The 23,787-nt window shown below is 41.4% G+C and overlaps 1 protein-coding gene across 3 annotated transcripts in view; it reads right to left on the bottom strand.

Annotated features, from left to right (window-relative positions):
* Positions 1–2,152: 2,152 nt before the first annotated feature.
* The window catches only part of tnpo1 (transportin 1), a 21,711-nt gene continuing 76 nt past the window's right edge, over positions 2,153–23,787 (bottom strand). Inside the window, exons 2-25 of one of the 3 annotated variants that reach the window (XM_061081818.1) lie at positions 23,557–23,688; positions 22,202–22,277; positions 21,368–21,517; positions 20,852–20,958; positions 15,310–15,443; positions 13,481–13,562; positions 12,511–12,633; positions 12,073–12,191; positions 11,620–11,680; positions 11,143–11,320; positions 10,775–10,927; positions 10,452–10,677; positions 10,105–10,276; positions 9,697–9,783; positions 9,504–9,611; positions 8,529–8,687; positions 8,350–8,437; positions 8,165–8,263; positions 7,935–8,030; positions 5,835–5,910; positions 4,897–4,996; positions 4,723–4,797; positions 4,402–4,541; positions 2,153–4,307 (exon numbers count right to left, since the gene is read on the bottom strand). In XM_061081818.1, the coding sequence (XP_060937801.1) occupies positions 4,434–4,541; positions 4,723–4,797; positions 4,897–4,996; positions 5,835–5,910; positions 7,935–8,030; positions 8,165–8,263; positions 8,350–8,437; positions 8,529–8,687; positions 9,504–9,611; positions 9,697–9,783; positions 10,105–10,276; positions 10,452–10,677; positions 10,775–10,927; positions 11,143–11,320; positions 11,620–11,680; positions 12,073–12,191; positions 12,511–12,633; positions 13,481–13,562; positions 15,310–15,443; positions 20,852–20,958; positions 21,368–21,517; positions 22,202–22,277; positions 23,557–23,661 (2,682 nt within the window). In that variant the 5' untranslated portion in view covers positions 23,662–23,688 and the 3' untranslated portion in view covers positions 2,153–4,307; positions 4,402–4,433. Of the gene's footprint in view, positions 4,308–4,401; positions 4,542–4,722; positions 4,798–4,896; positions 4,997–5,834; positions 5,911–7,934; positions 8,031–8,164; positions 8,264–8,349; positions 8,438–8,528; positions 8,688–9,503; positions 9,612–9,696; positions 9,784–10,104; positions 10,277–10,451; positions 10,678–10,774; positions 10,928–11,142; positions 11,321–11,619; positions 11,681–12,072; positions 12,192–12,510; positions 12,634–13,480; positions 13,563–15,309; positions 15,444–20,851; positions 20,959–21,367; positions 21,518–22,201; positions 22,278–23,556; positions 23,689–23,787 lie in introns of those variants that run through there. The other 2 variants (XM_061081805.1, XM_061081811.1) reach the window with 2 other exon arrangements.

The raw sequence follows: 23,787 nt of genomic DNA on the forward strand, positions 1-23,787 counted from the left end.
CTCCCTCCCCACCGCGAGACTCCACCTCCGCTCGGCTGTGCTGCGGCTCGTCCCCCCCCCCAACGGTTTGGGAAACAGCGCCACAGCTGGCGGAGGGAGACGAGGGAAGTGATGCCTTCAAGGGCTCCGTGTGAACCCCGGCACTCGTGAAGATTTTTTTTTTTAGACATACAGAAACAGATGATATAAAAGTTGTCCAAAACATAAAAGGGGGATATTTAGAACACACACTAAATAAGACGAATTTACTTATATCCTTATGAAACTATTTTGCTTTGCCACTGTGCATTTTCTTAAAGGTTCAGTTTGTAGAATTGAGTGACATCTAGTGGTGAAGTGGCATGTTGCAGCTGAATACCCCTCACCTCACCCTCCTCTTCCAATCATGGGGGAGAAGCTGTGGTGATTGTCATTGTTAAGTTGTCATAAAAACTCAAATGTTGTTAAGCTTGTCTAGTTCTGTCTACTGTAAAAAAAATATATATATATGGCGGCCTCTATAGAGAGGACCCGCTCCTGTTGTAAATAAAAATTATTAAAATAAAAAGAGCCCGTTCTAGGGTAAAGTAAACATCGATTTATACAGTTTAGTTGAAGTAACTTGGGACCAATTCTTCAAACGTAAAAAAACAATAGAAAAAAAACAAACATATAATGCCTTAAAAAGCCGAACACTTGGATGACACAACAGGGGCAGTGTGGAGGCATTTTATGTTTTATTACGTTTGAAGAAGTGGTACTAATTTGCATCACTGTTTACCCCTGAAACCCCATGGAGGGGTGGTTTATCAGTTGGAGGCAACACAGATTTCACAAATAAGTGCTAAAAACAAGTCAAACATGACTGCATTATAAACACTAGGGCGTAACTGCTTTAGCATTCCTGCCCTTCCTCGTAATGCAGGACACAATACACACTTCTGATGAGTAGTCCTACTGAATACAGCATGTTGTGCTGCTGCAGTCATATTTGCACAGGATCCATTAACGTTACATCATGTGTCTTCTCACTTTTAATGGATCCATCGCTTGTAAAAAAAAATTAAAAAAGGAGGAAAAAAAGTCATCACTGGGTCCTTCTTCGTAATCATTGCCTGGATACATGCTTTTTAAGACAAACATTTTAATATGGTAACATGATGGAACTAGCCGGAATTTTGTGCAGAAGGAAAAAGGCTCTAAATGTGAGAAAAAACAGGACAAAACCCCATAATAATGTAAACAATTTATTGGAACAATGTACAGACTCAAGCAATGGTAACCAGTCACACTCACTATATCATCTTACAAATATTACAAAATTACTACAGTACAATATAGATTCTTTGCATGATCCAAAATATTTGGTGGCCCCAAAAGTATTAATTTTAAAATTCAGCAGCTTATTAAAAAAACTCAAACCATGTCTATCAAAATGATGTTTTTGCTTTTATTAGCAAAAAAGATGAAGGCAGATCGTCTAATCAAGTTCGAAGGCTAAACGAGAATACCGGAGTTCTTTGATAAGACATTCCTCAATATTGGTGGGTGTTTTATAAAATACAAATTTTCAATAAAGCTTCATAGAAAGTCAAACTTATATTTTCTAACATCATGTTCATAACATAATGTCCATAAGTCGTCAACCTAGTTCTTTGCTTTTTTTTAGGCGTTGCCTGTTTCTTTAGATACAGCATACTGTATATCTATTGCAAAACACCAACCAAACCTCAACGTATTTGCTCTCAAGGCATTGTGTACATATTACACTAAATATTTATCGTAGTCTGATAACAATCACTTTAGATAAAAGGTACATAAAGTATGTGCAAGTTTCCAAATTAATCTTCCCTCTTGCGTTGCAGTCGTAGTAACACTTGACAGCTAGATGTGTTTCACACATATCACACTAATGTCAATTCACAGCCACGGCTACCCACTTTTAACACGGAGGGCAAGAGTTCAACTTATCTTCAGTTGTTGAGAGGAGATGGATAAAGGCGTGTACACATTGGGGGGGGAAACCATGAAAACCAGAAACACTGAACACAGACGACCTGAGGTTAACACGTAGAAAACACATATTCAAGTAGTGACACACAACTACAATGTATAGCAGCAGTCAGTCAGAAATACAGCACACAGCAGGGCTTGGGGGGGGGGGGGGGGATTGTTTTGTGTGTTTTATAGACTCTACACTCTTTCAATGATGGACCAACCGGACTGTGAACACACACGCACACACACACCCCATCAAGCTGTGATTACGCCATTGTTTTGCATGCCAAACAGCTGGAATGTGACAGACAAAAAATCACGTCAAAACACAAAATGATGTGGCACATTTAAGTATTTGCCTCTGTATTCCATGATGCATTATGTCCGGAATTAACCTACACCCACCCCATTAACATTAAATCTAAAAGGCTAGTTGTATATTTCACATTGTATAAGTTAATCAGAGAAGCTAAACTACTTTTAAAGTCGATATCTAGTATTAGCAGCAATAGTTTATAATCTGTGTTAACACTAGAATCATATTTTCGAAGGGTTTGGCTACAGCATTAATTTCAAGAGCTTGTAATTTGAAATTTAAGTGCAAATTATGTGCATCGCATAAGGTTAAAATACTGTAGTTATTACTCTGGCCGGCAGAGGAAAAATTACTGGCTGGGCATTAAGAAAAAAAAAAAAAAAAAGATTAAAAAGAAAATCTCCCTCTCGTTCCAACCCATCATGGAATACATTCAGCCTATCTGTAACTGAGACACTTACACACTTAATAAAATATAACAGCGCAAAAACAACCAGGGACAATAACGTTATGGTTTCACAGCTTTTTTTTAAACTATACATCCAGCTACGGGGGTCAAAGTTTAGGGAGAACACTCCAGCAAGATTTACGTGACGTTATAACTGTCCCAGTGTTGCAACACCCAAAAGGTTCTTGTTTAAACCTTAAATTGAAGCTCCCCTCCCTCCCATAATCCCCTCCCCACTATATGTTGGGGTGTGAGGGGCCACCAACATGCAAGAGATGAAAGCATCCAAGTACCCCACGAAACACAACCATCCAAAACATTACACAGTCACCCTCGAGATCATGCTTTTAGCACAAGAAGCCACACAACCGAGAACGAAACGTCAGTACATTGACAAAATAAAACATATCCAACATTGAGTTGATGGGCTGCATGGTTCTGATAGCCAAAGGTCACTAAAGACGGGATAAGTGTTGTTGTGGTTCAAGTCCGAGAAACAAACGGTGACGACCGACTCAGCATGTCAACCCGTGTGCTTCTCCTTTTGCGACGCTCAGACAATAGAAAGGATGGGAAGCATCTAAAGCTCAGATATGCTTGCTGATGAATGTCACATCCACACCACAAGATCAGACTGAGAGATTCACTCCACCTTTACGCCACAGCCAGGATTTTCTTCTTTTTTTGTTGTTGTTTTTTTGTAAACCCAGTCATGCTACTTTACAGCTGATTGCTGTAATTCTCACGTAGAGGAAACAAAAAGTACTGTAAAGCAGATAAATTGCAAGATCGAAGAAGAACCTTATTACAGGGCAATGACGGCTGTCGAACGCACATCACTAATATTCTACAGCTTTTCACAATGATACAAGCATGCTACCTATTCCCAGAAAATCTGCCCCTTAAAACAAAACCTTGTGCTCTCCAGTGACACAATAAACAGCGTTTGCCCTGCTAAAGAATAGAAACACTGAAATTATCCTCTGTGATATGCAGCATTGTAAAATCACTGTCTCCAGAGATGGATCCACTATGATGCATTCTTATTATCTTTCTAAAGAAAATATCTCTTCCTGAACCTTCGCTGTGTTTACTGAGTAAAATCTTCAATTTAACTAAACTGCCATGAGCCATTTACCTGGCTGACATCATTATAAATGTGTGGCTGCTCTTCTTTCACTTCCTGCACACAACATTTCGAGACACAAAAACTCGAAAAACAAATTATTTTCTCTGTATCTCCCTATATTTCTTTTCAGTAGTTTGGTTGGCAGAAAGTAAAGTGTTTGGAGAAGAAATAGAGAAAAACAAACAGATTAAGATGTGATTACATGAATTATCCTCCCATGGTTAAGGTTGTACTGCCGTTCCCTTTCCCCCTGTTGCCGGTGCATAGAGGGCTCTGAGCACTGCAGCTACCACCTCCCTCCCACCCCGTCCACCAGGTTCGGGGAGGGGTCCGCACCCCTTCCCTCCCCTCAGCAGGCAGACCCTTCCCCCCCAGTAAAGGGTAACATGTTCCCTGGGTAAAAGAGGTTCCCTAGTTTGTCTCCCAAAGTGAATGACCTGTGTGCAGAGAAAAGAGAGCCGTCATGAATATACTGAAATCACATTGCGTATTTTCTCAACAATATGAAACTACATCACGGGGAGAACTGACCCCAGCGATGAGGCACACTGCTCTGGAAACAGTTACACCCCGTAAAAGGTGGCCAGCCGCTCCTTCAGGGGCGCAGGGAACTGATCTGAGAATCGTCTCCAGTTTTCCTCTCCCACCTGGTTCTTGAAGCCGTGAAGAATCTGAAAATTTGATACCAGGAGACATTTATACTATTTTTTACGAAATAGATCTCCTAAATGACATTTGTTACATGTTCTTGTTTAAAATAAGATGAGTCAATTTACAGATGTCATTTGAGTTGTAAAGTGATCTCAGTAAAATTCAGCAATTTGTATCTAAACAGACATTTTCAGCTTTTACCTTGTAGAACATGTCTCTGAGATCCTCTTTTGGATTTACCCAGGAGGCCACTGCGTCACAGAAGAATATAAAATCCTGTTCCAGAGAAGAGAGGGGAGGCAACATTTGAACTTCCAGAGAAATAAAATTAAAAAAAAAAGATGAACAGGCTGCTTTCTTCGTGCTGGATCTCACCTGCACTACACCTCCCGGATTTACACTGATCATTGTGCAAATTCCTCTGAACGCAGAGTCTTTCTCCTCATTGTCTCTTATATTTCGTAGAGAGGTGCACCTGACAAGAGGGACGGCCACATTTAACATGAGACGTTTCAAAAACCATAAAGTAACAATTTTAGAAACTTGTATAACAACCATTATGAATGACTAATGCTAATACATTTTATTGTGAGAAATTCACAAAATTATTTCTTTCCATAAAAATGTATTGTCTAGGTGTTTTCTTTCCTTATCAATAAAAAACAGTGTCTATAATGACCCGAGATAACGAGTCGAGCATGCACACAAAACAAATTTAGTAAAACAATGTCTTTATCTTAATACAACTACTCTGAGCTCTTATAACTTTTTTTAGTCTGAGCAGTGTGTTCAGCGTCTTTAGCACCTTGAAAATAACATTACTTTTGGATAGACTGACTAGAGAAGGTTTTGGGATCACTATGGGACAGGCACATGCAGCTGGGTGACTACTAAATGAGAAAGGGATTTAGGAATTGCTTTTTTTGCATCCTTTCTCATGTTGTTGAACCAGCAGGCATATGACTAATCTGATCCCATGCATCTTTTAGGTTGTTAGCAACAGTTAACGATGACAAAAAAACAAACTAATAAACTAAACAAATCAAAGTGTAATACATGAAGGTGCTACTGAGGCAAAAAGAAAATCACATGTAGGACCTAAAAGAGGACAGGGTTAGTCACATGGTTGGCAATGATTACGAACTGATAACAAAGGAAAAAAGAAATAAAAAACAGAAAAGACTTCATTTGAGAAGGAGAGTGAAGAGAGGAGGAGAGCAACAGGGGAGAAGAGGAGAGCCACAGGAGACAGCGAGGAGATCGGAGGAAAGCAGAGAGAAGATGAATTAAATAAAAGATTGAATAATACACACCAGGGTCTTATAAACTGCTGTAGCATGGGTGCCACCTCTTGAGGACAAACGTAACCAAGACGACCAATTGTTATTGCTAAGGTAACGCAATCACGGTTACACACCACCAAACGCCAACCAAGACATGAGCAATGAGGAGGGGGAGGAGAAAAATAAAGAAAAAACAAACAACTCAGAGACATAAATCAACAGAATCTGTGTATGATAATAAACAGAAGATTTCACTGGTGTCGATTATTACTGCCCCTTCAGTCGCGGGGAGGAATGTAAAATATGACACTCTAAAAAAAACATACAACACGTTTAAGGGAGAACACATTGACAGCTTTGACAGGACATTCATAGAAAAAGGCAAACAGTGTCATCTGCTTTCGGGAAATCATATGGCTCAAACAGATTTTGTAATCTGATCCAAATCAATTAGCTTGATTTAAAATGTGGGTGTGAAAATTACGACACAGGCTCGCTGAGGTTTAGCATGTGTATGCGACTGGCATAAACAAGAGCAGTTCACTTGAGAAATTTCTCCCTTAAACTCACAAATGTAAATTTTTCCATATGAAACAGTTTTTGGTTGTGGTTCATTTGAAAAGAAATGACAGATTACTCCAAGCCAACTACATGGAGGGAGACTAGTATCCAGCACAGCAGGTTCTTATGAGGCAGAGAGGAGGGAGGACCTAAGTTTAAGAGACACAAAACTATGCAACATTCTCATTAACAAACAGGCATTTATGAACAGTCCAATGACACATGCAGAAAGCAGATGGTATGCTCATTAGAGTACAGTTCAGTGCAGGATCGGCTGATCTGAGTCAAAATGACAAGTGCTGTCAATTTATTGCCACGCCCACTCCTAGCTGTGGTCTTACGTGACTATTTTAAACCCGATTTCACTTGTGAACTGGTTGTCACAGATCTCTAAAGAAACAAACATTCATTAATTTGTATCATTTTGCTTCACTGTCGTGTTTTCAATTGTTTGCATTGAAAACAAGCAACAATAGGTGAAAGTAGGGGCGGGCGATATGACCTAAAGTTAATATCACAGTTTTTATTTATTTTCAAGTTTTGGCACGGCGTCCGTCATGATTCTGATCATTCCGGTCCACTTAACCTCAATGTGAGTGGGAGTGTGGAGAGAGGACACTCCTGCACAACAAAAGGCAACCGGGCAACAGCTGAGCTAGCAATTATGTTTTACTTTCCAATATAATAAGGCTGTTGATTTATCGCCCACCCCTAGGTGAAAACATTCACTGGGTCAGATGCAAAAACTGATTGATAAATTATTTTAAAACGAGACGTATCATGTATCCTGCATCAAACATTGGCCATTCTTAACAACACTTAACATCTATTGGCAGATATGCATCAACATTTAAAGAACAGTAAATAAAAGCAACAAATAAACTGACAGCAAACAAACAGGAACACATCTACATAGTCCCTACTTTTCCTTTTATTTTGGGCAGGTTACACTTCACGCTTGCGTGAATCCTTTTTCTCAACGATCTCTGACTCATCGCATTCTAATTTCCAATTCAAAGAGCAAAAACAAGAGAGGAGTGTAACCTTTTTTATACGAATGCACTAGGCTAGGTGCACTACATTTAGCAACTTCAAGTGTTGGGTAAATATGTCTGAAGTCTAAAAGTTAACTGTCTAAGACTAGGATCTCTCCAATCTATATATCTCACAAACTGCCTGTTCTTCACCTTCTGGTGTTATGATATATTCTACCTCACCCTATGGTGCACAGTCAGACCACAGTAGTTCATCCCAAGACCGGGCACTTACATGGCTCGCTCGTTTCAAGATTGTCAAGAATTTCACACCAGGTCTTGCCCGGGGGTTTCATTTACTTTGATCTCCATTTGCAGGCACAGGGCTTCCAGGTTGCAAATCAGCAGATGAACTACTTTACATTCCGTACTTTGGTGAAACCAGCGAAACCTGTAAGGCTCAGGGCTTGGGAAGGGCGGGACAGGCACCGTAGTGAGTGTGGTGAATCCTGGCTGAATGGACCTGAGTGTGTGAGCACCTCACTGTGCATGTGGTGAGCTGGCTGGCTAGCTCAGCACTGCCACCGAGTGGTACCTGTGTTTTCCAGCAGAGTCTTTGGGGTATTGGGCCTGTTAATGATCTCCACCAGCTGGTGCAGCGCTATGGCAATGTATGGCTGCATTTCAGGCCCTATGAGTGGAGAACAGATAAGCGATGACGGACAGAAATCTGTTGACTGTGCACTCTGGTGATTGTAGATGCATAACACAATATATAATACAAAATCATTTACTTTGAATGTGTGGTAAACCTAAGGCACTTACCCATTTGTATAGATATCTCTCCGATCGCCCATGTTGCATTGTTGCACACTGATATTAACTCTGGGTTTAAATTAGTGCCCAGTATGGGCATAAAATCAGCTGTAAGAAGGAGAGCAAGTAAACTTAGCAACAAACTAAAAACGTATTGCCAAACACGGTTTCAGAATCAGCTGCACCGAACGTACCGATGCAGGGTTTGACGTGCTGGAAACAAGCCTTGGTCAGATCCCCCAGCAGAGCAAAGGAACTCTGACGCACTTCGGGCATTTTGTCCTGAACAGACAAACGAATGGTTTAACACTGCAGGTGACTTAAACAGTTCATCAGATGAGTGACATGTGACCGCACTGTGACGGCTCCTCACCTGCATGCACTGATACATGAGAGTGAGGATGTTGCTGCGAGCAACTAGCTCCTCAATGGTGTTACCCAGACCCTCAGCAAGTCCACTGAGAAGATCCAACGCCACAATCATGAAATCTTTGTCAGGGGCCTCATACTGGTCAGGCTGTGACTGGTGAAGCTACAACAGCGTAGGATGATAGAAAAGAGAGTCAGAGTTCCAGTAAAATTGTAATCAAATAAAAAATATTTTTAAGTAAAGCTCTGGAGTTATTAAGTTAGATTTCAGGTAGTTCGTCTATATACCTACATATTGTTTTCACCACTTGGGGTAGTGCAATAATCTATAAACGATGACCTTTTCTGACATTGTAAAAATCTATATCCTCAACATGTAAGGAAATGATTACGTACTCACACCTACAGCAGACAGAGCAACATCAGCATTCATTCGTATTCATGTTTGTGTCCAACTGATGAATGAACTGAAAGTGACTTCTACAGATAATGACTAAAGCTGATTTAAGACATGCACTGATCTCCGGAATTTCTCTGGAGTTTATCTGGCCAGCCCCGAAGTAAAAACTCTGGAGACTTCCCGAATAACTGATGTGAGAAAACAGTAGGAGATCCTTCGAAGGATTCACCACAAGTGTGTGGTTGTGTTGATGACATTTCTAACATGTGACAGATGCAAAAAAATATATATATTACAAACATCTCAAGGGGCCAGACACTTAAGAAGATGTCACAAGAGCTTCGGGTAATAAGGGCAGACGCCGGTGTCAATGTGCTTTAATTAAAAAGACGGGAATAATACGTTATATCCTGCCTCTGCACCCCCCCTCACCAAAACACTCCGCTGATTTCTGTGCTGTTGTGAACGCGTCTGAGAGAAGAATCTCCTGCAGTGTTCATGTGCATCAAATTGTGCAGAAATCCTTCGGAGTGTATGCATGTGTGTATATCTACACATTTAAGGGTCCTGTGCTCTCACCATGGCTTGAGCGAGGGTTTTTTGGACCAGGTTGACACAGCGCTGGTACACAGGCTCACAGTAGGGCAGGAAGCCATCCTGCAGGGCCGTGGCTACTGACGACAGACACTGAGGAAATGATTAAACCATTAGATGTTAACATCACAGGACTAACACCAATGACACAGGCAGTATGTGACCATTAGAAACTCACTTCTAATAAAGGGAAGAGATCTTTGTCCTCATCTTTCAGCTGGTTCCATTTCTGGATCAGTGGAGGCATTAGCATCTGGATGTACTCCTAATAGATGACACAGATTAAATTAGTCTTCACATATACGGTGTATAAAAATAAGAAGTGAGGATGATAATTACAGGCATTAAGGTATTCACCCATAGGTTCAAGCTAATAAATCTAGAAAGCACAGGGGTGGTGTTAATTGTATTTGTTAGTTTTTCTGCTGGGTATGAGGAAATCAAACTAAAACTTTAACAATTGAAAGTACACTTTCCACTACTACAAAAGTAAAATGAGGAAGAGGCAATAAAGAGTTTTAACGGGCTAATTTTAGAGTCACACAGAAAAGTGAAGTGAAACAGTCTATCTTTCAGTTCTACGTACCGGTTTATTCAGATGATGTCCCACTGAGTCTGCCAACGTTCCTATGGCGTCATAAAGAATAAGCAGATTTTTGTGCTGGTACTTGCTGAAAGCGAACACCAGCGTGTCCAGGATGAATGCCAGGTAGGGCACCAGCTCTGTACAGGCCTCCTCCTCCAGAGTGGCAAAGGCACTGGTCAGGAGAGATGAGTGAAGTGGAAAAGGAAGACAACACTGTAAGTGGAACCCCTTTTAAAAAATATGATTACAAATCTGCGTTTATTTCTGACTCCGAAAAGGACAAATGTGGGTCGCACCATTCGCAAAGCAGTACAGGGATGATATTATGCATTACAACATGGGTTTACCTGCAAGCAGCCTCCTGCACCCGCTTGTTGGAGTCCAGAATACGTTTGAGCAGCTCCGTCATCAGGGGCTTCAGGTAATCATCTGGGGGCTGGCTGACAACCCAGTGGGCGTAGCGGCTCAGCGTCCAGCAGGTGATGGAACGGACCAGGGCCTTCTTGTCAGACAAACACTGGACGAGATGGGGGAGGAGCTCTGGCAGGTATGGGATCATGCCCTGCATACAGCCTGCAGACAGGGATGAGAACAGTGTCAACTCAGGCTGATTCCATATCCTGAGGGGGGGCTTTACTCCCTATGGTTTGTCTCTTATTTCTCTACCTACCTTCAGCTATGGCGCCCAGCACAAGGATGCCGGACTCTTTCACCACCCACTCTGGATGGAAGAGCAGCTCTTTGAGGAGTGGCAGAAGGTGCAGCAACAGATCGTCCCTGAACACGTTGGCCAACACGTCCAACGCTGCGGCTGAACACTTACCTAACGTTTGGAGAACAGAAGAAAGACGCACACACGAACACCGAGGTGGACAAACATCATACAGACAACACAGGTACAGACATACAAAAAACAAGTAATCAATACACTAAAAAAGAAAGGGAAACTGTTAAAAAGACAATTTATAATCAGTAAGGGGGGAAAAAAAAGTTTGACAGAGATGCAGACAGTTCCCAGAGCACAGACGAGGAACTCACGCAGGTTCCAGTCAGAGATTGTGTCGTCGTCATCATCATCGTCATCATCGTCATCTTCCTCATCCTCGATCCCATCACCCTCGTGCTGCTGGGCAACTGTGCGCGACCGGTGGAAGCGCGGTCTGATGTCTTGCTCATTGTCGGGAATCGCTTCATCCTCCTCCTCCTCAATGTCGCCCTGATGAAGAATGTGAGGAATGGAAGGGATGAAGGGATGATGTATGTTGCGGTTATATAACTCTTAACTTGACTGAAAGGTGGCTGTACTACAACAGTGTGTATTTGAAAAGAACAATCACAACCACAATAGAAGTTCAGGCTGAATAAAATCAGATTCTTCACAGACATCATGTTTGTGTCTACATAGTTCTAAAATGGCTGCAGTAAAATATATAAAACGTGTCATCCTGAGTGACGGGCCACTTCATTGTGTAATCTGAACAGGGTTAGGGTTAGGGTTAGGCTATATAAACTGACCTTGAGCAGGATGATGTCAATCTCAGAGTACTTCATCCCGTTGACAAGCACCGGAGTGAGCCTGGAGTGGACACCAGAGGGAAACATTATGAGGACAAAGGGCAAGGATAGGTTGGAGGCCACACGTAATCACTCACAACTGATTTGTGCTGTGGTACAGTTTAATGGAACAGTGTGGTGACAGATGTTACAGCTGAGGCCAACAGCCAAGGTTCTTAATCAGCCGTCATGAGGTGGGGAAGAAGAATGTCAACCTGCGACAAGGTCTCAAGGTCTTCAGATAGAAACTGCCAAGGCTGCTATGAATCACCAGCTTTCAATATTACTGTAAGAGTGTCACTGAGTGTATTATCAGTAGGTTGTGTGTGTGTGTGTGTGTGTGTGTGTGTGTGTGTGTGTGTGTGTGTGTGTGTGTGTGTGTGTGTGTGTGTGTGTGTGTGTCTGTAATCTTACTGGGAAAGGTGTCCACACAGCACTTCCTTACACACTGGCTGCTCCGCCAGAGTAAGCCAGAACTCACAGGCCTCCAGGGCAACATTTTCATCTTGGTCCTGAGTCCTCAGTAGCATGTACTGAGATTCAATTAAGAGAAATTACATTCAGGATTACATACGTTAGGCTTTTAATCACAAACTGAACATTTAATTCAAAAAATACGGATGCAATTTGTAGCCCAACTGTAACACAAGTGCGTCTGTCCAAAGGGCATCAGGAGTGTACATAGACAGTAGGCGGCTCAGCTGTCGCATTCTCGCCAGAACCTGACTCAACACGGTTCTTGTCTACTCCCAAAATGGGCAAAGAAAATCTGACTCATCCTTAAAATACATATGTTCACTCTTCTTCTCTCCACCAGTGTTTAACTCTCATTCAGTCCCCAGTCTCACTCACCTCGATGATGTTGTGCATGTGCGGCAGCAGACGGTCCAGGCGGACTTCCAGCAGCATGACCAGAGCTCTGCACACGTTCTTCCTCACCTCGGGTTCCTCATCTGTTGCCAGTGCAAACAGGTTCTACGGGACGATAGAAGGACACCAGGCTCAAAAGGAGAAGTGTGTGAAACAACAAGTACCACAACAAGTGATACCAATAATAAGAACACTAGTGAAGCAGCCATTGTATTACATGTGAGTAACAGTTTTCCTGAACAAATATAAACAGTGACAAAGTCTATATGGTAATATACCCCATTAAATCCACATACAGATATTTATCTAATGCTTAGGTTTTATAAAGTGTTTTTTTGTATTTTGCACTCATGCTTACTAGTAGTTTGTTAATTGTAGAAATACTCTTTCCATTTGTCCTTCTTTTAATATCACAGCAGCTGATCTGATAGTTTTCCTAGAGAGGTTCCTATAATTAAAACATATCATCTAACAGTTCCTGCTTCTAACCCTGCTTTTCAAAATATATATACATTTTACTGTTTTAAAGATAAGTTTACTCTTTAAAATCGCTAAGAGAGCTTTGTCAGGCTAGCCTTTTAATTTCTTCGTCCAACCTCTAAATATAAATAACACATTCAGCAATGAAGTCAGACTGATAAAAGTTAATTAAAATAGCCAGAGAAAATTCAGGACAACATAAAAATGGCAGAAAACATCCTGACTTGAAATTTTCCATTTGAGGTAAACATACAAAATCTTAACAGAGGAATACAACGGAAACCACATTACGTACTAGCCATAATTTGCATACAGCTTGGAACAAGCAGGAGTGGCTGTATGACGCAATGAGCTGAGAGGTAGACTGCAGACAAATTGTCTGAATGATAGCTGTTATTTACCAAAGCAGGAGGGGAAGCAGTTTGTCTGCATAGTGTAACTATAGCAACAGATAATTAACAGTCAGACTTGCCTCGATGAAAGAGTCGATGTGTAGCATGAGAGCCTGGGTCCTGCTGATGATGAACTGATTGACGCAGGCGATGGCATGGGACCTGTAATACAATAACCAACACTTAAGAGTCACACTAACAATTTTACCTCACATGTTGCACGCTATGAATGCAGACTCTGTCTTTTTCTTGCTCCAACGGCACAAATTCAAGCTTCAAATGTGAGGAGCTCTTTTCCACAGCGAACAGGAGACTCCAACCGTACATTTACATCGACCTTTAATCTAGTCTGTGCATGAACTGTGCACGTGTGATCACATGAATCTGCTGCATGAAACATACTCACCAGCAGATCTGCTCAAGATCATTTTGTACAATAGACTGATAATCATGCATCATGAATAAAATATATAACTACAGGGAGTGAATACATAAACGTACTCAATGAATATTAATTAACCTCCACTGGATGGTGATGATTTAAATAGGTATGACTGACAGTAAAAAATACATTTAAACAAAACTATTGCAGTGGCTGTTCTATACGTGTCTGGTTGGAATGGGCTGTTTGTTTGTACTGTGTTAAAGGGATAGTTCATCCAAAAATTAAAATGCACTCATTATCTTCTCACCCCTATGTCGATGTGTTTGAGCCAACAAAAACTTCTGGAGTCTCAGGGGTAAACTTTGTTAGAGCAGAATCCAATACAATTGAAGTCAATGGTGAGTCCTTCAGACGTAATAAAACAGCTGAAAAACCATAACATGCCTCCACACTGCTCCTGCGGTGTCATCCAAGTGTCGTTAAGCCTTGACATTTATATTCAACTCCAAACGAGGTCATTTACACCAAGTTTCAACCCTTAAGGTCCTCTGATATCTTCCAATGAGGTGCATTCAGGGACCGTCGGAAATGCTAATGTCTGCCAGCTTAGCCACTTCTGGTGGATTTTTAGACCTAAAACACAGTGGAAATGGACTTGTTTCAAGACCAATATGAATGTCAGGGCTTCCGGGCATTTGGATGACACCACACAGGCAGTATGGAGGCATGCTATGTTTTTTTCTGTTGTATTACGTCTGACGATAGGTCACTAATCAGCTCACTGTTTATCCCTGAAACTCCAGAAGTGTTTTGTGGACTCAAACACTTCCACCCACCCCCCCATCGGAATGGGGGTGAGTATGACCATTTTATAGTCAATGTTTTTCATGAATTGCTTTGTCAGTGCTCATTTGTCTGGTTTATATTTGAGTTCGAATGATTTTCTGAACTGCTGTTATTTTTTCAGGCATTGGATGTCGGGTATTTCAAAGGCCTGTTAAGCAATCCACACAATCGTCAGACACAAGTTCACAGTAAAAAAAAAAAAAAAAGCTCTGTAATTCTGTTGATGTAAGGCATTTTAGCAACAAAATGAATGATATGCTTTTATTTTGAAGACAAATTGCTTTCTATGACTGTTGCTGCCAAGATGGAGATTAGCACAACCCTCTCCAATGTCTGTCCGATACTTATCAAAATGAACTGGCTGCGATTTTGAAGAGCGGCTTGACCCAGTTGCTGACTGCCGCTGTAGTTTATCAGTGGACGCAGAAGAAGACATGTTTGAGTCTGTCCACTGACTATAGGCACACTGCACTGACTTCTGAATGACTATCTAATTTTATTAATACTGAACATATCCAAATCGCACAATACTCTGCACTGCACTTCCTCAGGCAAGTAGCAATACATATGCCAAGTGTGAAGCTGATTAGCTGAATGGTTCACAAGATATTCATTCCACATACAGAGAGACAGACAGACGGTAAACAGAATTAGTAGGTAGAAGGAAAGCCTTTATACCTGATCTTCGGACTGTTGTGCTTAAAAAACTGTAAGAACTTGGGGATCATGACGTTGAGGGGACGATCCAGCATGTCACTGTCCAGGATCTCAGCTGAGTCTTCACAGATCTTCTGCAGGGCTCCGAACGCTCCCTGAGGGAAGATGACAAAACAAAAAACACTATGAATAACTAAGAACAAAGGGATGAGAGGAAATCCACTGTACAGATTCTCACAACGGCCAAGCAGCTATAGCACACATACTGAGATGCAATGGCTAATAATAGCTCTGTTGGTGATTCCTAAAGGAAGTCTTCTTCGCATGCAGTTATAAAAAGGCTATGGTGGTTGAATGGGTTTATTTTTCAGTTCCTTTTTCAAATTGTACTGACCTCCTGGTGTATTTTGCAATGTGCTCTTAACAGTTTTTATAATATAGGTTCATATATGGTGTATTTGCTCTCTAGTCAGAACATGTATTATAACCTTTTACGTAAGAAATATGTACTGTAGGTCATATTTCTACAGTCTGAAGGTTATTGGAGCAGGAAAGGATGAGCCGACTGAGCACGTTTCGGAGCACTAACAGTTGGCAAGCAGTCAGATCTAAATATACCCACACACTCGTTCTTAATACTGGCTGCTTGACGGATGGTTAGTATGCATGCTCACGATATGCTGCAGACTCCAGTGTCTCTCACGAAAATGCAGTCGGAGGATCAGACACAAGAAACGGCAAAGCGCACACACACCGTCGCTGTCTGAAATGTGTTGCCATGGAAACCCTTCTCACGTCTGCATGCTGCTTAGATGACAGACACAGAAATGTCTCAAAGAGGGGGAAAAAAAACACGGGGGTGCGTCGAAAGATGGAGCAAGATGAGGATGCTCAAGGCGAAGACTGTGTCAAGGTCACAGAAGTCAAGTGGGAGTCAAAGGAATAAATCCGTTTTCCCTAATAAGTACGATCCGCTCACTGGCACCTTGCAGAGGAGCAGCCAGCTTAAAATTCATTAGGAAAAAAATTAATATCAGTGTTTCAAAGGCTGCACAGGAGGGATAACCAAATATGATTAAAATGTGAAAAAAATAATAATATCACAAGATTTAACAGACTAAAACAATAATGATTCCTTATAAGTCCAACTGCACAATTGTGGAAGATGGTTTAATGTTTTTAAATTACATCCTTTAATCTATTAAAGGATAAATCTATGATTCAACTGATGGAGTATTGGAGAAGATTTGCTGCTTTTTTTTTCTGTTTGAAATCGTTGTAAAGTGAATATCTTTACATTTTGGACTGTTAGTTGGACAAAGAAATACGAGATTTTATATTTTATAGAAAAAAAAACATATATTGAGAATAGTTAATTCATTCATAAGATTGTTGGTCTCAGTCCAATGTGGATGTAAAGAGTTATGTGGCCGCTTTACATTTTGTAAACATCACAAATCCAAACGTCTTTCTTAACAGTATCATATACAGTAATTACTATTTTGTTTTGGGACGATAATGAATGAACAAGGACAAGTCAGCAATTCAGCATCAGACTCTGGAAATTCTATACAATGCTGAAATGTAGCTCTATTCCAACTGATCCATGTGACAACATGAGGAGCACGACAAAGGGCCGCTCCCGCTGATCACTGTCACGACATTATATATTGTAAGTGTTTGCGAGGGCGGGTGTGTGTCAGAGAAGGGCAAAGAAATGGGAGTGGCCTTCAGGCATTCCAGTGACGCTGAAGCATAATCCTCCCTTCAAGTCCGGCTACGGAAGGTCATTAAACTCGAGAATGTGAGTCACACAGATGACAGCGAGCCGGTTGCCGGGGGGGGAGAGAGGTATGTCAACTGCACATCTCCTTTCACACTCCTGCTCTGGAAAAACCTGAATTATGGTGCGGTGAGCATGAGCACAGATGAGCATTGATCCTGTTGGAGCCGCATCAAACTTGACCCTCGCAACACCATCACAGCCCCTCTCCGACTGCCATTAATCAAAACAGTAAAAGTGCTCTCAGGCAAAACCTATATTGAGCCATCCACCAACACTGCACTTGGCATCCAACACACCTGCTTGTGTCTTTTTATAGAGCACGCAGAGAGGGGGTGGCACGGGGGTGCAGGGCGCTCCTTCTACAACCCCACCACGTTTTCCAGGAACTGGTGTTGATTTGCAAGGAATTTATGGTACGTCTTGATAACCAATTAAAAAAGAAGATCGAAATTGAAGACCTATTCGGGAACGTAGTGAAATTTAAGACTTAGGGTAAGTACGACAGACAAGAAGGTGTCCCAGAATTTTCTGGAAGTAGCCAAGTAAAGATTAACCCTGAAAACCCTGCGTAATGTCTCAAACTACATGCAGAGACAGAGGGTACCCATAGTCTTCCCCACAGTACTGAGCCAAATTCTGTCCAGGGTGTTTGTAGACTCAGTTATCAGTTCCACCTTGGACTGGTTTTTAGTTAGATTACAGTTTGATAGTACGTGATATCGTTAGGGAAAGAACGACAACACACATTACAAACTATGGTAGAAGAAAATTAAGTACATAAATAATAGTGCTAATAATAAGAATAGAGCTAAAAACATCAAAATAGTCTGGCACTCAAAGTAAATTCAGGATTATGTCTTCCCCCCCAAAGAAAGCATGTTTTTGGCTGAGATTTAAAGACGACACACCGTCTCAGACAGCCTCATTTCCTCAGGCAAGGAACCTGATGGTGAACCCCCTGACCACCTCCTAGTTTTCAGGAATTGACTCTTCCCCAAAGATCAAAAGCTGCACAGATGTAAATAGGGAATTAAAAGATCTGCGATACAGCCTGGGATCAATAAAATCTAAAAAAATCAATCCGGAAACAAACTGGGAGCCAATGTAAAAACTATAAAAACAGGTGTGATGTGATCATATCTATTGTTTCGTGTTATTAGCCTACCTGCTGATAATTAAGACCTAACCAAATTTAGTTCCAACCTAGTATAACATATTTTAACGCATTTAGGACTTTTAAGTGCTAAAATTCCTATTATCAAATTTTAGACTTTTTTTAGACCCAGCAGAAACCATGCAAGACAATGAAATAATACAACTCAGAATAACACATTACTCGAAGCTACACACCATCATTACCATATATGAGCTCATAATGAGTATAACTCTGTAACAGAGTGATGAGGACGATCTTGCATAGATCTACTACAGATACATGAGAGTGGATATTTACACTAATAACACACCTACATGGCTTGGATACCAGAATGCATATAGCTCCAGCAGCCAGTAAAAGTATTCCCAAAATAGAAATCAAAGTCCTTGTGATGGCAGTAACAGCGTGGATTATCAAGGGGTCTCTATGGCAACAGTCAACACCTTCAAAAATGAATTTGGAATGACACGGGTATATTTGCTGCATCAGAAACATGAACGAGAGCTGCTGTGGAGCTGGCAGAGCTCATCGTGGTTTAAACACAAGAGGGAATTCTGACTTCTGTCCACCTCTAACTCTCCAAAGACGTACAGAGAAGGTTATTGTCCACAGCAAAAGACATTAAGTGATCGCCAAGTGGAAATGCATTTCACTTAACACCAATACATGAGCTCAAACAGAAGGAATTACTTAAAAATTAAGTGCAATTTCTCATGATTGGGTTTGACAATGTAAGGGCCCAATCACACAGACGTAAAGGCAAGGCCAATATTGACCGAAGTTGAACTCCACCCAAAGCCACACTACAGGCACAGAAGGTTTTATTGACCTCCTCGGATTAGTAATGAACGATAAGCGAAGATTCGCCACTGAAACATTTGTGTATGTGAGACCGTGCTCAGTTTAGCATGCAGGTTATTATGGAAAAGAGGAGCAGGACTAGAATGTCTTTAAGATTCAGCACATCCAGCACAGTACATCCAGTTTAAATCAGTACATCCAATTTAAATCAAAATTGGGTGAAAAAAAAGAAAAACACAGCAGCAACAACCTTATGAAACTTTTCTGTGAAGAAAGTCCTTAATTTTTCCCAACCAGTAATACTTAAAACCGTTATAGCCAGTGTAGTATTGCCATTATATCACCACATCCACTTAAACAAGACTAGACTCTGTCATGGACAGTGAACATAGACTTGGCACATAAACACACACACACACAGACACACACAAACACACACACACTTTTGCACATTGCGCCACAAGATTAGAAAACAGTACGGCACCAATTTGAACCATCTTCAACGTCAGAACCTAAGAAGCTTTCAAAGCTGCTTTTCAAAAACATAGCAAGTCTTATGAGGAGTTGCTACATTCAGTCACAGTTCAGTATTAAGCCACACAAACACACACACACACACTTAAGGATCCTCTGCAGTAAATAGATGACCTAAATCTCCGCTTCTGAATGAGCTTCATAAGAGCAGCGTGCTGTGGTGCAACTAGGAGAGACATTTTTTTTTCGGTCACACCACTTCTTTAAATTTCAGACAATCATGTGCACATTCCTGCTCCGAGCCGTGCTGGGTAATCCTGCAAGGATCCATTTCAAATGTCCTTCGCTACGGCTGAATTTAGCACGACAGTTTAACATGCTACTTAATTTGTGCATGTTCTACGGTGCAAAGGTGTACACGTTCCCGACCGTGGCTGATGTCACAGGCACACGCAGTTGACAGCATATTAACAAGCAGGCAGTTTATGAGTGTCTAAGTATGGGTGAGGCAAGTCACACTGATCAGCTGATCCAATATCGTCTTCACGTGTCGTATTTATCTACCATTACAATGTAGTAACTGTACAAGAGCAGATATCATCGTGAACTGATCGACTACATTTAGCACTTAAACTGGATACATTGAAGAATAAATTATATTACACTGTAATTCAAATTAGGTCAGTGTAGATCTAATAAATACAAATAATTGTTTAATGATAGCGTATATAGAAAACAAATATTTGCAGTATAAAGAAGGCACCATCTTGTTTTTTGCTAATATGCAGATTTAAAAAAAAAAAAGCTATTCAGTGTGTCAGATCAGAAAATGGGGTCATATGGTTTTTTGTTCAAAATAATCTGTAGTTGTGGCTGGTGCTCCAGCTGTGAGACTGCCTCTGGCTCATCTGGCCAGCAGGACACGATCCAGATGCTGTTTTATGGCTGACCCAGCTCTCCTTCCTTCCCACAATAAATAAATAAATAAACAAACAAACAAACATGCTGCACTGTGTGCCTGGACAGCACAAGTGAGCTATAACATATGTTCACAAACGGGCACAATCTAAATCACTACCTCTCTCACACACACACACAGACACGTGCAGGTATATAAAAGGGCTGATGCACATTTTTTTCTTTGAGCTGACCCTGCACATTAAGACAAGATTAGGAATTTAGAAGAACTACTGTAACGTTTAAGAGACCTGAATACCAACATTCAGCCAGTCCCACTTGGAGTCTAATACTTGCCAAAGAGATCAGACACCATCGACAACAAAATATCCATATAGAACAATATACAACAACTACAAACCGTCTACTACAGCACTGTTTGTCCTCACCTCACATGTGTTGTAGTCCTCCGAATCCAGCAGCAGGCAGAGCTTAGGCAGGAGCTCCGGCCAGTTTTGTAGCTCTCCTTTGGAGGCAATCGTGGTGATGAGGATACCTGAGATGAGGAAGGACTTACTGTTAGTTACACTGGTGGGACACAAGAACAAACAATAGACATGTTGGTGTGTCATGCACAGTCTCAAACAAATCCAAAATCATTCCTGAATTCACTTGTTTACCATTCATTGTTTAATATTGTCATAATAACAAACTAGTGTGAAATTAAATATCTTCTGTGTTATGTTATATGAAGTTATAAACTCAATTGTTTTATTTATGTATTTGCTTTCTTTTTACCTGCTTTGGCTGTCATGTACTACTAACACTGACAGGTTTTGACGTTTTTCTGCTGTTACTGTCTTAATGTGCCAATATTTTGGATCTGCATTATCTGGTGGATACTTTTCTTTAGCAGCTTGTATTCGTACGATCAGTGATCACTGCCTCCAGTGGACTGAACTTACCCACAGTGGCCCGGATAAGGGGAGATGTGTCCCCAATGTTTTGGAGGCACTCGTTCTTGATGAAATCAGACACACCATTGGGAAAGTTCTGATAGTGAGCTTTCACATTGTTCTTCAGTATTAGCCCACTCAGGGAGCGGGTTGGCTCATCTTGTTAGGTGGAGGGAAGACAAAAGAATGAGAATGTAAAGTAAATACACCGGTGGAGTCACAGCTTCAGTGTTACAGTGTTGTGAAGGTCGTTGACTCAGTCTTTGAATTGATAACAGGATTTTACTGCCTCTACATATCTTTTCATTCAAACCAGCAAGATTCACACAAGCATCAGAACATAATCTAGAAGCTGTTCAGCAAAGTGCTAGAATAGTCCTTGAAAGTAAACCTAAGGGATTAGTTAACAAATGATGGATAGCTGCTAATGCTATTTGTCTGAGTTACTGCCAATAGGAATTTAACTATGAATCGATGGCTTCATTTTTGGTCATCTTATTGTTCCTGAGTATGCGACTTGTTTCATCTGAACTAGGAGAAATGCCTTAACACCACTTAACATGTGGGTCATCTACTGTGCAGACAGTCAAGCCAAGAGTTGTGTGGGGCCAGGAATTAGGTTTAAAATTAGAGTGACCCATATTCTTAGTGCCGCATCATCTGTGGCAAAGACGCCACCGGGGAAGCAGAGTCATGGCTCCACAGACCTGTCACTGGGCAGTTACATAAAAAAAAAAAAGACACGTCTGTCGTTCACACTGTCCGGTAGCGTCGGATCATCTCGGGAACAAGGTGCAGATACAAGAACAGAACACGCTGACACGGACAGGACGGATTGCTTACCTTCTGATTTTAACTTTGTCAAAACAAATATTAAATAGTTGTTGAAGTCTGGATACTGGTTGAGCTGCTCCAGTCTCTAAGGAAGGTGGTTGAGGAAGACAAAGTGCTAACTGTACGTGCAGCATGTCACAAGGCTCTGAGCACATTACCACTGCAATCCATAACATGGTAATTATGGTAAAAAAAACGGATTTGCTTCAGCTATAGAGATGTAGAAAGAGCCGGTGTTTGTGTTGTCGAGTGGCGGCGTACATTAAAAATAACAGTATAATAACGTGTGTGAGTGGGGAGTCGGCGTATGTTGATAGGGGGGGGTCATAAATATGTCATTTGCCGTGACAGATAGCTGTACCTACCCAGCCAGATAGCATATTAGGGCTACAACAGCATTTTGACTATGAGTTAATGGCTCAGCGCATATGAAATGTAACATAAGTATGAATGATTTTCCTTCTGGGTTTTTTTGACACATTGCTGGAGGTGACATCAATTGATAATAATATTGTGACACAGACATAAAACATTCTGCTTCTGTATGACCTTGTGAAATCACCTCTCGATAAAAAGACTGATGACATTGTTTATACTTGTGACATTCAGTGTGATGATTGAATAAAATACTACGATTCTAATATTTACTACTGATGTATCACTGTATTCGCAAAAGCGTTAATTTTACCAAATGTCATGTGTCAAGTGTGCATCTTTGTACAGTCTTGTGTTGTGATCTCTCTGATCACATCTGATCTGCCCAGGGTCTGCAGATGGGAACCAGCTTTAAGGTATAATCTGGTACAATGCATCAAATGAGGACATTTGTGTTTGTTTGTTTTTTACACTACACGTTCCCTTTCAAGTAAAATAAATAGTGCAGTCACTAATTGGATACAAGGGGATTACTGTTCTGCTCCTCAATGTCATTACGTCATTATGACAACATGTATAACATGTTAACGACTGTCTGATCCCTTCATGCATGTGAGACGCCACGCGTCACTGCAGACTGACAACTAGACACAGCACTTTTACCTGGACATTAGCCTGTGGAGGATAAACAATTCATGTTTACTGCCAGAGGACAATGAGAGGTGAGGGCGGACAGGGATGCGACTAACCGCTGGATGTATGGAGAAAGGTAACTCCGATCAGGCAGATGAAAACACGCCAGGCTAATGTCACAAAGGCACGGCACGGCACGGCCCTGCTGAGCTTACTGGGGACGACACAAAGCAACAACCGGATCCGGAGCACCTGCGTACTAACGGTAACCACCCGGCTAGCCCTGTAGCTCCCGTTAGCCTGTTGAGTCTGGAGACGAGTGAGGAAAACAACGCGGGGCCTCGGGACAAGGATACTTGCTGGACGGATCTCTGCGTGGACGTGTCCGGAGACTGGGACTCTTTGAGCAGCTGTAGAATCTGTTGAAGTCCCTGCTCGTCTGGCTTCCATTCACACTCCATCTTGCTCCTCTGCTGCTGCTGCTGCTGCTGCGGAGAAAGGAGCAACGTTAGCTAACACACGGGATGTGTCATCAAACGGCTCTTTCAAATTAAAAGCCCGTAGAATGGGTGAACGTGGAGATGTGG

This window comes from Limanda limanda, chromosome 1 (assembly GCF_963576545.1).
Source record: "Limanda limanda chromosome 1, fLimLim1.1, whole genome shotgun sequence".
NCBI classification, from domain to species: Eukaryota; Metazoa; Chordata; class Actinopteri; order Pleuronectiformes; family Pleuronectidae; genus Limanda; species Limanda limanda.